Source organism: Triticum dicoccoides, chromosome 6A (assembly GCF_002162155.2).
Source record: "Triticum dicoccoides isolate Atlit2015 ecotype Zavitan chromosome 6A, WEW_v2.0, whole genome shotgun sequence".
Taxonomy (NCBI): Eukaryota; Viridiplantae; Streptophyta; class Magnoliopsida; order Poales; family Poaceae; genus Triticum; species Triticum dicoccoides.
The window spans coordinates 20,007,797-20,024,893 of NC_041390.1; the positions used below are offsets into that span (position 1 = coordinate 20,007,797).

Here is a 17,097-nt window from a genome sequence, read left to right on the forward strand (position 1 = left end):
GATTTCAGCTAAGTCCAATGCACATGCACTATTATTATTATCCACATCGTTCGGTCGTTCAAGTGAAAGGCAATTATGACGATATATGATGGACTGATTGAGATGAGAAAAGCTGGTATGAACTCGACCTCTCTTGTTTTTGTAAATATGATTAGTCCATCGTTCCTGATTTATTCTATTATGAATAAACATGTTTGCAATGACAACTAGAGATCATAGTTTCTTGTGCCATGCTTGATTAGCTAGGAGCTTATAATGGTCTATCTTGCGTGCCAATATGCTATTAAAATGATTGTGATGTGGTATGATAGGGTGGTATCCTCCTCTGAATGATTTAAGTGACTTGACTTGGCGCATGTTCACACATGTAGTTGAAACACATAGCCTTCACGATATTTATGTTCATGGTGGATTATATTCTACTCATGCTTGCATTCGGTGTTGATTAATTTTAATGCATGTTCATAACCAATACTAAGCGGGAATACTGCTTGTGCATCCAACTCCATAAACCCCAAAGTTATTCCATATGAGTCCACCATACCTACCTATATACGGTATCTACCTGCCGTTGCAAGTAAATTTGTTTGTGCCAAACTCTAAACCTTCAAATAAATATCCTGTTTTGTATGCTCGAATAGCTCATGTATCAACTAGGGTTGTCCGTATCTTCCATGTTAGGCGGGTTATTCTCAAGAGGAGTGGACTCCGCTCCTTACTCACCAGAAAGTGGTTGGTCACCGGGATGCCCAGTCCCATGCTTTATGCAAACTAAATCAAAATAATTTCAAACAAAACTCCCCCTGGGACTCTTGTTAGTTGGAGGCACTCGTTGTTTCGAGCAACCCATGGATTGATGCTTGTTGGTGGAGGGGGAGTGTCGGTGTCAAAACCGGCGGATCTGGGGTAGGGGGTCCCGAACTGTGCGTCTAGGATCGATGGTAACAGGAGGCAGGGGACAATGATGTTTTACCCAGGTTCGGGCCGTCTTGACAGGAGGCCGGGGACGCGATGCTTTTTTGAAATCGTGATATTTTCATAATATGAGACCTTTTTGTTGAAATCAGGAACATTTTATGATTTCCCGAATGTTTTTTGAATTCACAAACATTTTATGATTTCTCGATATATTTTTTCAGTACTCGAAACTTTTTGAAATTTTGACTTTTTGGAAATCCCAGATTAATTGAAAGAAGGAAAAACACAAACAAAAATGAGAAAGGAAAAAAGCAAAAAAACAAAATGAAAAAAGTGCGGACCGGCTATATATAAGAGAGAAGGGGAAGAAAAGGGATATAACCAGGGATCTAACCAGGGATATAACCAGGGAGCTAAGGCCTTGACATCAGTGTTTTAAATTGAGTGAAATAAGTCTTTTAAAAGTACTGAAATCACTGTTTTTAATAAATGAAATCAGCTTTCTGAAATGAGTGAAATAATTGTTTTGAATATATTCCACGCTATCAGTTTTTGAGAAACGGGGGAAATCAGTTTTTTTAGGAATGTGTGAAATATGTTTTAAGAATTTTAAACTCGTTTTGGATATATTCAAGTTTCTCTTGTTTAAAGTAGTTAGATAGCATATATATGCAGGTATATATGTATTCCTCTAGTTAACCTTATGTATCGCATCCCTCGCAAAAAAAAAAAACCTTGTGTATCGCACAGGAAAACTCTTTTTCAAAGTATACCTATAAAGTTGAAATGAATCTTGACGTTACAATGAGTGGTGGATCCATTATCGGTACATACTGAGTAACGTTAGAAAAACAACTTTCATTACACGCACGACCTGGGCCGCCGCGTCTCTTCCGATCAACTGATATCGTTGTCGAGATGCGGCGAGGTCCTCCCGAAGCCGGCGTCATGGAAACTTGCCCACACCTGTTTCTCCAGCTCCTTTTCCTCATCCGCTGGGGCCGTTGCCGGCCACGCCGACGCCGTCCTGCCGAACTTGAGTACGCTGTCCGCCTCCTCGCGGAGCTTCGCCATCTCCGCCTCTCCCACCGAGGCCGAGCGTCTGAGCCGGCTCCCTCGTACAGCGCGGCGGCACAGCGCCACCGGCGCGCGTACCGCGGCGAGGAAGGCGAAGTCCACCACCGCGCACGGGAGGAGGCAGCTTGCGGTGGCTAATCCACCCATCGTTTCACCGGTCAGCTGCTTGCACCCGGGCTGCCTGTGCTTGGTCGGCTCGCCTTCGCTGTGGCTGTGGCTGCGCCGATGATGCGAGCGGCGGGAAGGCTGCTGGTTGTGCCGCTGACCGTGGCTGTAGCTGCGAGTGGGAGGGCGACCGAGCGCTCCACCGCCGTCTTTGGCCTTGGCTCCGGGTACTCCGTTGGCGTGGTGGTGAACGTGGGCCATGCTGCTGGAGCGACCGGCCATGGCCGGTCGCGTGGGGCGCGCCGTGGCTGTTGCAGCCGAGCTGCCGAGGTCGCCCGCCATTGAACCGGCCACCGGAATGTCCTGACTCCTGAGAACAACAATTAGACGTCGGTGAAGGGCGAGAGACCAAGAGTTGCCGTGGGTTTGAGGCTGGGCGGCGAAGCCGGTCGGCCTCTCCGCCTCTCTCCAAGTTGGGACTTGCGAGGGGCGGGCAAGAGCTATAAACGGGCAAGGCAAAAACTGCCATGCATGTCCAACGACACCCAATAAGAATGGTAGGTGGTGACGACTGGCGGTGCATGTTACAAAATTTTAAAAAAAACTTCCCCTGTAAAAATTTCACAAACTCCTTCCTATGGGAAGACATTTTTTAGGCTAAATTATGGGTAATTTGAATTCAAGTACAAGGATGCACGGAAACAATAAATAGATCCGATCACAGGTAGCAAGTCGCAACATGCACCCGTGGATATCAACAGCCAGTGGAAGTGCATTTAGTGTTTAACATGGGCTTGTAGTAGTAGAGGATTGCGCATTGATTGGCGGGCTGTTGCTTTGAGGTATCGGAAGCTCACGGCCATCCTACCCGCACTATTGCACATATCGATGTCGGTGCATGGTCCTTGCCTTGAAAACCCGTGGGTACGATTGGCTACCGATTTCTTCTTAAGGGGCAATGGAAATGCTAGGTGAAGACAGCTGAGCTACTAAAGAGAGGCACCAAAGAAGGGAGATTTCTATCGAGGTAATATCAACGGGAGTCATAGAACTTGCTCTGGACGTTCAGTTTGATGCTAAAACTTTAAAAATACGGGTTTATGGTCACCTAACTTGCAATCTCATGCAAATACGGTCACAAAGCATGTACGCCGGCATATCCGCTGCTTGCATGGCGTGCCACGTGTGCATCTCCCCACTGTCAGCGTCGGTTAGTGGCGGAGGCGCTAGGTATGATGTTCTTTTTTTCAGAAACACCCTCAGCTTGTTCAAATGATTCACACAATTACATCTGTATAAATGATTCACACGTAATAAGTACTACTGTAATTGCCTCTGTCCTCTTCAATTCCCGCCGCGCGTGCTAACCACCAGAATGAACGTCCTTTGATGTCTAATACAGAGATGCATATGCTATTATATTGGTCAACTGACAAATAAATTCCTTATTTCGGCCGGGACAACCGTATACAAAGACGCCACCGATGTCAGCAATAAGCTTGCTCTAATATCGAGTTATATAAACGAATTCAGAGGGTGAGCGAATTTATTTCCATTCCTCTCAAAAGATTTCGGTTGGTTTGAATTCCTATTTCAATGTGGACTTGGATCACTTAAAATTAAAATCCAATTTTGTACTGTAGCGGTAGGTCAGTTTTCTTCACACATCTAGGCCTAGAGTTCAAATCATGAGGCAATTAGCCAATTTTGTATATCGCAGAGAAAGGCAATTTTATACTGCTGTGGTAGGTCATTTTGATTATTTTTGTATCGAATATGTGTTTTGGCAAAAATATAACCTACACAAGATTTGAACCTGGTCCAGTTGCTACCTAATTAATGGGCCATTTGCTAGCTATATTTTTTTATCTAAATTTTTACATTTTAAATTATTTGAATTTAAAATGTAAAAATCTAGATAAAAATATAGCTAGCAACTGGCCCATATTTTTTATCTAGATTTTTACATTTTAAATTATTTGAATTCAAACAAATAAGGCAATGACGACTACTCGAGGGTGAGCAGATTTTTTTCGCTCGAATTTATTGAAACGGATTTTGAAATTGCACTAAAAATATGTATAATTGGTAGGTACTGCACTGTAAATATCAGCTAAAATTGCAAAAGTTTAGTGGTGGAGACCATCGGAATCAACATGAAGAACCATGCTTTCTCTATAAAATAAAAGATGATTCATCTCTTCATAGACATGAAAATGTGCTCGGTGCAGTGGTTGGCATAGGGCATGTTTGTACATGACGACGTGAAATTGGACGAATTAGACTACAAGGAAAAACACAACGCAGCGGCAGCAACAGTCCGCTGGCCTTTATTCATCTAACAAACTGTCAAGTGGGACCCACACGTGCTACTGCACAACTAAATATAGAGCAGAGGTGTTTCCAAAAAAACATGCGCACACTTGCTCCTGTCACTGACAGTGGGCCATAGTCATGTTGGCATGCCACTTAAGTGCCGGATACGGGCGATGTTACCATATTTGCACGAGAACGCAAGTTGGGTGACCACAAACCCGTATTTTAGAAGTTCTAGCACCAAACTGAACATCCAGAACAAGTTATGTGACTTCTGGTGATATTACCTCATTTCTATCCATTGTGCAAGAGGACGTATGGTGACTGGTGGTGCAAGCTCACTTCGTTGTATCATGTATAGTAAATGCCACCATGTTCTTCACTTCACAACATTATCCTCATTTTCTTTAAATCGTCATAAATGAATTTCCTTGCAACACTTTTACATGCCCACAAAAAGTGGATCTCATGAGTCACGACAGGCCGGAGTTTGTCCATTACTTTTCTATGGCCCCGTTTTCATCCACACTATATCAAGCCATCAAGAGCATATGCAAATGTAGCAATAATGTTTGGCCAACACCACATGTACTTACTTTCTGTCCATAAAAGTGTAGTAGAATGGATGCTTATAACACAGTATACAAACATGACAATCTTCTTTGTTGCCAGGGAAACATGACCACCAACTAGAGTAGTTTCTTTTTCGCTAGTGTTGGATCGATCGAGCTGTTTTTGTGTTCACGCCATGGAGGGTTCATGTAACTAGGATTGGGATTCACTGGGAAATTTGGCTGCAGCTTCATACCAAAATTTGGGGCGATAGTGTTGAATGCATCTTAAGTTTGAAAATACCTCTCCATGGAATCCTTGAACGTTCAGGAGAAATCATGTCCGGAACTTGGACCCGACGGCCCAAAGGCCCAACAGCTACCAGCAAAGACCACGGCTCATTGATGGGATGGTGGCAGGAGCCCATAAAAAGAGTGTGCACCTGACTGGATTAGAATGGACCCAGGTGCTGCGGCCCGCTCAGTGACTTATCCTGATCACCTTTCGGCTGTTCTCAATTGTGCGACTTTGATTTTTATCCACTAATGGCAAATTGAGAGTTAAATCAAAGTAAGCTGTAAACATGTTATCTTATCATGACCATGCATGGTTGCATCATCTGATCACACGCAGTTCTCGAAGCCGATCTTTCTGTCTGCCCATCAGAATAGGACATGGTGATGAATTACAAATATTCAAGTAGGTGCAGCCTAAAAATTAATGTACACCTATTCAAGGGACCCCCTACCTTCATGCCGCTAGATGCCGCTACAAACCTTTGCTTCTGGTAGATGCTAGCCACTTCCATACTCTGCTAGTGCTAAGCCACCTATATATGTTATGGGGCCCAATGCAAACTTCTCCTAGGGACAACCATTTTCTAGTAGCCTGCGGCAACCACCTCCCGCTATAGGCTATGTATTCCGTGACTTTGATCTGTATGTGTAATTTGCAAATTGATCTTGAAATCATAGTGAGAAGTTAACAAATTGTATCAGCTCATCAGTCCACGCGCGTGAGACATGAGATCATGACCTAACTTGATGCATGGCAGCGGGATCATGTGGAAATGGCTTAACCACACTATGGGTAACGTGCCATACTGCTACTTATCTCTATCGTGAGAGAGTAACAATAAATCTGGCATCGAGAAGCTTAACATGGCCACATATAATCGTTTTGTCGTGCAGCAAAAGGAAATCTGAAATTCCAAAAGAAGCACAAATTCGTGCTTCAAGAGTGTTGTGGAGGAGAGCAAAGATGGCAAGCATGCACATGTCGTGCCACACTGGTGTTCAGGTGGAGTGTATAGAAGACCCAGTTTGTACTTTGTGAAGATGAAGTCTTTGAGTGCTTGCCAACAGATAGCCGGCATGCACGCGACGGTTCATGAATTATCAGGCAATTCAGTCTGGTGCATCGTGAGCGAAAGTTACTACTCAGTGCGACATGCCACAAGGGTAGCCTATGAGTAACATCAAGGATATTTCATATACCAAGGACTTGTAGGTTTTTCTAAGTAAAGTTGTAAAAAAATGTTCCCATACTATTAAATAATATTCTACCAATAAACGTGTTTAAATTTTACAATGTTTGACTTAGAAAAAAAAGATATGACTTAAATATTTACCTATATACTACTTTGTTTATGATATACTGGTGTTTGGGAAATCTAATATTCTCCTGCATCTACGTAGGTTTCTTATACATATTTTGGATTGGTTGCCAACTTGCAACACATTAGACCTATTAATAAATAATCATGTATTTTTTGTTTCGGATCGGATCTCGAGTTTCACGAAGCGTAGCCCATGGTAATTTAAGTTTCAAGTCTATACCAAGCTCCATATATGTATGTACCTGTAAATTGTGTGGTCTCTGTTAAATGATAGGCTTGTTTTGTATAGACGTGACATGTGTGTCACAATATTGTATGCGTGTTGTATGCGTGAGTATAATGTAAACCAGGCGGGTTGTTAGTTAGATCTGATCTTATCTCTTGTATAGCTTGGCGGATGGGTCAAGACTACAACAACCTGCCGATGATGTATCCTATGTGCTATATAAACACGCATGCGTCCCTGCACCAGATGCATACGCTTCCACCCCTCAACTTTTTCATGGTAACCAGAGCCATCCTCGAGCTCATCCATGGAAACATCTTCAAGTTCCTTACCATCCTCGCCATTCGCTCACGCAGCCACCGAGAAGCTCACGAAGGGCAATCAGGCGCTATGGTGGGCAACCGTGCTCTCTGCGATCCGGGGCGCGCAGATGGCAAAGTACCTCGACGTTGAGCAACCACCACCACCCATGCAGATCAATGTAGCTTCGTCTGATGGCAAGACCACGGCGAAGGCGCCGAACCCTGATTTTCAAACCTGGTATGCACAAGATCAACAAGTCTTCTCCTATCTGCTGACGACTCTTCCCCGTGAGATCGCCATCCAGGTTGCGTCGTGCCACACTTCAGCAGAGCTCTGGAACACGGTTGAAGGGATGCTTGCATCCCGCACCCGTTCCCAGACCACCAATGTTCGGATCGCCCTCGCAAATCTGTAGAAAGGCAACTCCTCCATCACCGACTACGTCGGAAAGGTCAGGTCTCTCTGCGACGAGCTGATAGCCGCAGGGAAGAAGGTGGATGAGGACGACATCGTATCTCATATCTTGGCTGGACTCGAAGAAGACTTCGATCCGGTGGTGTCCGCCATGTGCTCACAGGTGGAGCCGGTCACCGTTGCCGAGCTGTTCTCGTAGCTGCTCAGCTTCGAGACGAGGCTGAGTCTTCGCGGTGGAGGATCACAGTCCTCCGCCAATACCGCCACCCGAGGCCGCAAACCTGGCGGCGGCGGAGGTGACCACGACCCAGACAAGGCGGCAACGGTGGTGACCGCGGCGGGCACGACTACTCCAGATCAGGAGGGCGCGGCGGCGGCAACAGAAACAACGGAGGCAACTTCAACAACAATCACGCCTCCGCTCCCAGGGTCCAATGCCAGATCTGTGGCAAGATGGGCCACCCAGCCTAGAAGTGCTGGAAACACTATGACAAATGCTACCAAGGTGTGGATGAGAAGTCGGCCAACCTTGATGCACCGCAGTACGGGGTGGACACCAACTGTTACTTGGATAGTGGTGCCACCGACCACATCACGGGAGACTTGGAGAAGCTGACCGTACGCGACCGCTACACCGGCAATGAACAGATTCACACCGCGAGTGGTTCGGGTATGGTTATTAAACATGTTGGTCATTCAGCTATTCGCACTCAAGATCGTGATCTACATCTAAACAACATTCTCCACGTACCCGAAGCAAACAAAAGTCTAATATCTGCTAGTCGTCTTGCTGTTGACAACGACTCCTTTGTTGAAATTCATCCCTATTCTTTTTTTGTAAAGGATCGGGGAACGAGGAGGGTGCTTCTCAAAGGCAGGGGTAGAAGAGGTCTATACCCTGTCAAACACACGGGACAAGGCGCCAAGAAGCAAGCGCTCAGTGTCACTCCCTCCTCGGATATGTGGCACCGGCGCCTAGGACATCCTTCGTCTACCATCGTTATCAAAATAATTAGTCAGAATAAGCTCCCGTGTGTCAAGCTGTTGAACAGCGATTTTATTTGTGATTCTTGTCAAAAAAGGCAAAAGCCATCAGCTGCCTTATCCAAAATCAATAAGTGAATCGAAGTTTCCTTTGGAACTCATTTTCTCTGATGTATGGGGACCTGCTGTCGAATCTGTAGGTAAAAAAAAAAATACTATGTGAGCTTCATAGATGACTTCAGTAAGTTCACATGGATCTACCTAATCAAACATAAGTCTGAAGTTTTTCAGAAATTTCATGACTTCCAGAATCTTGTTGAGACAATTTGATCGCAAAATTCTTGCCCTTCAGACTGACTGGGGGGGGGGGAGAATATGTTAAGTTAAATTCCTTTTTCACTCGGATTGGTATATCACACCATGTCTCCTGTCCCCATGCTCACCAGCAAAACGGATCAGCTGAGCGAAAACATCGACACATAGTCGAAGTTGGACTCTCCCTTCTAGCTCAAGCATCTATGCCTCTAAAGTTCTGGGATGAGGCCTTCATTGCGGCCACATATCTTATTAACAGGCTTCCCAGCAAAGTCATCAACTTCGAAACACCCCTCGAAAAATTGTCTCATGAAAAACCTAATTACTCGGCCCTCCGTATCTTTTGATGTGCCTGCTGGCCCAACCTTCGACCCTATAACATACATAAACTTCAGTTCCGTTCCAAACAGTGTGTTTTCTTAGGGTACAGCAATCTCCATAAAGGTTTTAAGTGCCTAGATATTTCCACCGGGCGAGTCTATATTTCCAGGCATGTGGTTTTTGATGAGACCGTTTTTCCCTTTGCTGCCCTACATCCGAATGCTGGGGCTCGTCTTCGAGCAGAAATTCTTCTGCTATCTCCTGAATTGCTAAATCCTACTGATCATGGGGGTGAAACATATGCTGATGATCACTTGCTTGATAGCCATACTAATGCTACTAATGAAAACGGTGCAAAAATTGCTGTTCCGAGCCATGATTTTATGCATAGACAGAATTGTACAGGCACCGGACACGAGGAAGAGATGCGCGTGACAACACCGATCCCGAGAGATCAGGTGCAGATAGCGCAGGCGGGCTCGATGCGGATCCCGGGAGAGAATCTCTGATGCCGCCAGACACGCGTGGGGGATCCAACCCGTCAGCGCGCGCCATGCAATCCGGCGCGCCAGTGCGGTCGGGAGGGGGTAACTCGCCCTCGTCGTCACGTGTGACGTGTCGAGAACCGACTGGGGCGGGTGCGCCTAGTCCCTGGTGTAATGATGGCCTCGACAGCCCGCCGCGGGCCCGTGCTCACGCATCGCCATCACCAACCGACAGCCCCAGGGATATTGTGGATCCCGAGGCTGATTCTCCTGCGTCAGTACGAGGAATGCACACGGCGGCCGAGGCTGATTCACCCGCGCCGATACGAGGAGCGGGATCCTCTGCGGCTTCTCCTGGATCTGTTGTGGCTGCACCAATATCTACGCGTGTTAACCGTTCACAGAGAGGTATTACCAAACCTTTAGTGCCCAAGGATGGCACGGTCAGGTATGACAAAAACTTTAGGTTTGCAAACTTTGCTTCCTCTGGTGAGCCACAAAATGTGATAGAAGCATTGCATGATAAAAAATTGGAAAAATGCTATGAGTATAGAGTATGATGCTTTAATGAGAAACCAAACTTGGCATTTAGTTCCACCAAATCCAGGGAGGAATATTTTAGATTGTAAGTGGGTATATAAAATTAAAAAGAAGGCTAATGGAACAATAGATAGGTATAAAGCTAGGTTAGTAGCTAAGGGTTTCAAACAACACTACGGTATCGATTATGAGGACACCTTCAGTCCTGTAGTGAAGGCCGCTACTATCAGACTTGTCCTGTCTATTGCTGTTTCCAGGGGATGGAATCTTCGCCAATTGGATGTTCATAATGCGTTTCTACATGGCGTTCTCGAGGAAGAGGTTTACATGCGGCAACCACCAGGCTTTGAAGATAGGTCCAAACCTAACTATTTGTGCAGGTTGGATAAAGCCTTGTATGGCTTGAAACAGGCACCTAGGGCATGGTATTCAAGACTAAGCCTTAAGTTGCAGCAGCTTGGGTTCTGTCCATCAAAGGGAGATACTTCACTGTTCTTCTTCAAAAAGGGAAAGGTGATCATATATATGCTGATTTATGTTGATGACATAATTGTAGCAAGCTCCTCACAAGATGCCACGTTAGCCATGTTAAGAAACTTAAGAAGTGAATTTGCCTTAAAAGATTTGGGAGATCTACACTATTTCTTAGGCATTGAAGTGAAGAAGATGCAAGATGGCATTCTGCTCACTCAAGAGAAATATGCTTCTGATATTTTAAGTCGTGTAGGAATGAAGGATTGTAAGCCTTCTAGTACACCTATGTCAACCACAGAAAAATTGTCCCTGAATGAGGGAAAATTACTGAGTCAAGAAGAGGGAACAAAGTATCGAAGTATAGTCGGCGCGCTTCAGTATCTTACATTAACAAGACCTGACATATCCTTTTCAGTTAATAAGGTTTGTTAGTTCTTGCATGCGCCAACCTCTTTGCATTGGACAGCTGTGAAAAGAATATTGAGATACATTCGAGGAAGCACTGGAGTTGGGTTAAGTATATGTAAGTCTCCATCAACTGCAGTAAGTGCTTTCTCTGATGCAGATTGGGCAGGTTGTCCAGATGATAGAAAATCCACAGGAGGCTTTGCAGTGTTTCTTGGCTCAAACCTTGTGTCATGGAAAGCAAAGAAACAAGCAACTGTCTTAAGATCCAGCACTGAGGCAGAATATAAATCATTAGCAAATGCTACCGCAGAGGTAATGTGGGTGGAAACACTTCTTGATGAGTTGGGTGTCTCTAGATCACATGTGTCATGCTTATGGTGTGATAATCTTGGAGCAACATATCTTTCGCGAATCCTGTGTTTCATGCAAGAACAAAACACATAGAGATTGATTTTCATTTTATCCGAGAAAGAGTTGCACAAAAGAAATTGGAGATAAAGTTCATCCCAACTGGAGATCAAGTGGCGGATGGTTTTACCTAACCTCTACAAGTTCAACAACTTCAAGCCTTCAGGAACAATCTAAACCTTGATGTGTTGAGATTGAGGGAGGATGTTAAATCATAGGCTTGTTTTGTATAGATGTGACATGTGTGTCACAATATTGTATGTGTGTTGTATGCGTGAGTATAATGTAAACCAGGCGGGTTGTTAGTTAGATCTGATCTTATCTCTTGTATGTCTTGGAGGATGGGTCAAGACTACAACAACCTGCCGATGATGTATCCTATGTGCTATATAAACAAGCATGCGTCCCTGCACCAGATGCATACGTTTCCACGCCTCAACTTTTACAGTCTCTTGCCAGCTAGTAAACGTTTTTAGCTCACCTCGATCTTTTGAGAAGAAACAATGGGAATGCCTGGAAAATTGGGAAATGGCGTATAGTAAAGATAAGCGATGTCACATGGAGTTGCAAAGTGATATCTGTTAGCGAATGAGATACATCGGAAATTGTTCTCAAGAATGTGGTTTCCTCATGGACAAAGAAAGTTCCCCTTCCGTCCATCGCTATTGTCAACCCATGGACCCTAAGGCATGATAGCTGTGTGAGCATGTCCTCCTCACCAGCTGAGCTATTCATGTCACATCTGCCTCGTATCAAGCTTGCGTTGTCCATGGGTGGCAAACAGGTTGCAGGTGGGACGGGCTGGGTTCAACCTGTAGTGCCGCACTCTTGGTCCAGTGGCTACGTGGCTGATCACGAAGTGATTATACAGGATATGTGGGAGCCGCCGGTCCAACTGAGAGGTCGTGGCCAAATGAGAGGTCACAATCGTCATTCTCTGGCTCCCATTTAAAAAACGGTCACGATCGTTTTTCCCGAATGCCAACTGAATTATTTCCAAAAAAAAATGCCAACAGAATTATTGTCAAAAAAAATGTCAACTTAGCATTTGGCGATGTTGCTTGCTTCTCTTCACGCCCAATGGAACAACTGGACCGGTTAGTTTATTTGCGCCTCTCCGCGACCGACGCCGGGACTTACATTCTCTTATCGATCTTATTTTCACTGTTCGATCTAGGTCACCTGCGCTGCAGGACTACCTGGCATGCCCTACGCGCAATTGTTTTTTCTTGTTACCGGTTGTTTTCCGGTAGGGGCTGGGAAAACCTGTTTCAAAATATCTCGGAAATTTGGATTTTTTGGTCTGAAATTTTCAAACGAAATTTGAATTCATTTTTTAACGTTTAAATAAACCATGTTAAATGTACAGTGCATGCTAATTAATTCCTGTTCTAGAGGCTACCTTACTTTGTTCTGAACCAGTACCTCCAGGAGAGAAGCCACACATTGTAAGAGCATCTCCAGCCGCGCCCCCAACAGGCCCTTTCCATGCGTTTTTGCCGCGCCGGCGTAAAAAAAACAGCCTAGTCGCGCCCCCAGAAGCCCGTTTTTCGCCGGTTCGGGCCAAAACTGGTGCCGGCGGACCCAGGCCGAACCCGGCGCCCTGGGGGGCGCTTGGGGAGCCGGCACAAGCGAAAAGGCGCGTGGGTCCGCTCTGGCGGTGACCCGAGGGCCTTTTCCCGCCGTTTCTTGATGCTTTTCCCTCTCATCCCTCCCGCTCGCTCGTCTTCCCCCCGCCATTTCCTCCCTTTCTCCCACCAAACCCCCTTCCGCTCGCCTTCCAGTCACCGCCATGCCGCCGAAGAAGTACGCCATGCCGCGCGCGGCGGCAACCACGACTGGCACCGTGGCCCAGCCGAAGCAGAGGAAGCCGAGGGCGCCGCCATTGAAGCCACCTGGCATGTCGAACGCCGAGTAGAGGGTGGAAGTTCAGCGACGCGACGCAGTCACCGCCGACCGGCGGAACAGGGCCATCGCCAAGAAGGCCCGCGACAACGCGGCGCGCGCGGCGGCGTCCTCCTCATCGGTCGACCACGCGGGGATGATGAATAAACCCGTCATCAGCCACGCCCAGTACGCGCCCTGGGGACAGCAAGGCGTCGGATCTCCATGGGGATCGTCGTCGCCCGGCTACGCCGACGGCGACGCGCACGGTGGGTTCAACCCAAACGTGACCTTCCCCCATGGCCACCCCGCGACGCGCACACCCTCGCCCGCCTTCGTCGGCGTGCAGTACCCTCCATACAACTACTCGCCGCCCGCCTACGCGTCCAGCCCGATGCCCCATCTCCGCCGTGGACCGCTGCCCTTCTCGCACCTCGGTGACACCGATGACACAGGAGCCGACATGGACGACATCATCGCGACAGGATCGACCGCGGCCGCCGCGTCTCCCAGGTTCGCCACCCAGGATGAGGTAGTGGATCTCAGCAGCGACATGGAGGCCGAGCTCGGCTAGGTCTATGGCGAGGACGCTCACGAAGCGCAGGAACCCGAGGAGGAGGAGGAGGACGAGGAGGAGGAGGAGGAGGAGGAGGAGCCGGCTCCGGATCCGACGAAGGGGCGCCAGAAGAACAAGCGGGCGGCTAGGCCAGGTGAACCGCGCATCAAGTGGACGTCCAAGGAGGAGGAATGCCTCGCCGAAGCATGGAAAGTCGTCTGCCTCGACCCGACCACCGGCACGAACCAGAGCTTTGAGACGTACTGGGACCGCATCAAGGCCAAGTTCGACGAGTGGAAGCTCGTCGACCCCTACTTCAAAGGCGTCTACATGCAGCGCGGCTCCAAGGCGATGGCGAACCATTGGGGGCGTATCCAGGGGGCATGCAACAAATGGCATGGAATCGTCGAGGAGGTCGCGGCTCGCCCGGAGAGCGGCGCCAGCGTTGAGGATCAGGTACGCACGCCGTTCGCCCGCATCTCTTCGTCGTCTATGCCCGCCGCCCGCCAACTGTTTGTTCCTCCGCGCAGTTGCTGCGCATGTTCACCATGTATCGGCGCGACAACCTCGACGCCGACTTCAAGCACCTCCACGTCTACAAGCGCATTGACAAGTGCGAGAAGTGGGCGGAAGTCCGACGTACCCTCGACAAGGCCAAGGAGACATACAAGCCGGATGCGACGACTCCGGGCGCGTCAGAGAGGCGGCCGGACGGCCACAAATTGGCAAAGAAGGGGAAAAACGCCGATGCGGCAACCGCCCGAGTGCAGGAGTCCATCGAGCATTGCCTAGCCGACGCCCAGGCCCGGGCCGTCCTACGTGAAGAGAAGACCGAGGCGCGGTGGTCGTCGCTGATGACGAACAGTGCCATCAAGCTCGACCTGCTCCGGACCAACGTCGACCTGCTCCGGACCAACGTCGCCACGAAGAAGAGGAACACCGATATGGCTTTTCTGATGGGCGGGGCGGACATGCTCCAGAGCAACGACGAGCAGCTCAGGGCGTGGTTCATGGCGGAGCGCGGCCTCATCCCGAACCAGATGCAGACGTCAACGCCGACGACGCCGACGATGCCAGCTCCCGCGCCCAAGGCCACACGGACGCCAAGCCCGAACGACGCCTCTACATCGCCGCCCAGTAGTACCGAAGCCGCGCCAACACAGCCCAGCACCGAAGCAGCTCCGACACCGCTGAGCCTGCACACGCCAACTCCGCCAACGTCTAGAGCCGACCCCGCCGAGTGATTCGTTGCGCACGCGAACTTGCGGCGTACGACGCTCTGTTTTTTGTAACGCCAGACTACGTCCGATCGCCGGATTTATGGCGTCTTTTGTGAGCCGGAACGACCTAGTTCAAATTTTCCGCATCCTGGGGCCGGCGCTTGGGGGCGTGACTGAGAGCTAGGTCGCCCCCAGGGGCCGAACTAGCGCCGGCACGCCCCCAGGCCGCTCTATTTAGGCGCCCTGGGGGCCGAACGGCTGGAGATGCCCTAAGCGTGTAACCAAAAGGCCAAGGGTTAGATTATTATAGTACCTGTATATCAGGCTTATTGAACAACACTTCAAAGTTTAAATCTAAATTAATTCAACTAGTCGTAAACCCGTGCTTCGCACGGGCTAGCGTATTAAGAGTGCTAAGTTTGTATTAATTTAAATAAATTATATAATTAACCTATTATTAGTTGGAAATTGCTTTGCAATTAATTAATCATTTTATTGATGGGGCAAATATAAGCTTTCATGTAAGGTGCGGCACAATTTTCTACATACCCATTTTTGCAGCACATAGGATGGATTTAGAGCCATTCTTAAACAATGTTGGCCAATTTATAAATTGGTGTCCACATCAAGGAATAATCCATAAAACAATGTGATTCTTTACTTCGTTTATTTCTGATTGTTGTCATCCGTCTCGATCAATGGTTAACTTTGCCTCTTTAGGTCAAGTTCTTGCTAGCTTAATCGTCGCTAAATCTAGAGATGTTACAATGAATGTGCCAATTGCTTCCAAATCCCATCTCCTCTATCTATGAACATTTAATTTAATTGGCCAATACCATTTGAATTATCTCCACAATCCGCGTTCATTTCCAAGGTGTCCCCACACCCGGGCAAACTCCCTTTGCAAGTCTATGATGTGTTGTTTGCATCCATATCACATTGCACAGGAGATGGGTGGAAGGTGTCCTGGAGAGATGATTGTACATGAGTCATCATAAAGAATGAAAAGAGAAACATGTTGATTGTACAATTTCTACAGATGACATCCATATATTTTTCTTCAAGACCCATGAAAAGAAGGGAGGTATCCAACTAAGAACAGAATGGAACGAAAGAGAAATTATAAATAGTATAGCCAAGTAGCCGGTTAATCTAACAAAACTTAGGACTAATTATTCTTTTAACAACTGAAATAAGTATTATGTCCACACTCATTCTGGTACATTATGACACTGATGATGTATAAATACAGAGAAAAGTATTAAAGGAATCGTTCCAACTTTATGCATGGTTATCCCCAAAAGGAATACTACACTATTCCGTAAAAACGAAAGAAACAGAATACTGCACTATTTGGTACAAAAGTAAGAAACATAACACTGCATTAATATGTCAGAAAGAAAAAAATCAATACAACAGAAAACTAGAGAAAAAAGAAAATGACAACATGTACTGTGAAACATCATGTACCATCTTAAGCACTCTCAGTATTCAAAGCAAGAAAATCTCTCCTTCGAGAGATCAGCATTGGGGTCGCATGCAGTTGTTGTCACAGATGTGAAGAATGCAGAACCAAACATGCACTTCGGTCTATTAAGCTGAAAGTTGCACGCCATGACAGGTTCTGCCCTACAACCATGATAGATTACGCCAGAGGCGCGGATCAGGAAGCTCTTCTACACAACTTTCTCTGCATGTATGTCAAGGTCAAAGCAGGAGAAAGATATGGGAGCGTTCCGAGGTCTGAATAGGCTAGTACCATGTGCATTATCCCATAAAATTGTATGTCTTGGTAGCAAGTCTATATATTGTATAAGTAGTAACCATAGAGTAAAATTATAGAAGAATTCTGGTAGTTTCAAACCTTCCACATGGCAAGAACGGATATGATAAAAAGGAATAACCCACTAGTGCAGAACCGGGCAATAGCACCGGTTCGTAAGGCCCTTTAGTGCCGGTTGGGTAACCGGCAC

The 17,097-nt window shown here is 47.1% G+C and overlaps 1 protein-coding gene and 1 pseudogene across 1 annotated transcript; one reads left to right on the forward strand and one right to left on the reverse strand.

Annotated features, from left to right (window-relative positions):
- Positions 1-1,672: 1,672 nt before the first annotated feature.
- Positions 1,673-2,549, reverse strand: LOC119315073. The gene has a single exon (XM_037589744.1). It carries the CDS (start codon positions 2,440-2,442, stop codon positions 1,816-1,818), a length of 627 nt encoding a protein of 208 aa, XP_037445641.1. The 5' UTR covers positions 2,443-2,549; the 3' UTR covers positions 1,673-1,815.
- Positions 2,550-7,605: 5,056 nt separating this feature from the next.
- Positions 7,606-7,744, forward strand: LOC119319806 (annotated as a pseudogene).
- The last annotated feature ends 9,353 nt before the right edge of the window (positions 7,745-17,097 follow it).

Coding starts and splice junctions, on each gene's coding strand:
- LOC119315073 (XM_037589744.1), bottom strand. CDS start 2,442: ATGGCGGGCGACCTCGGCAGCTCGGCTGCAACAGCCACGGCGCGCCCC.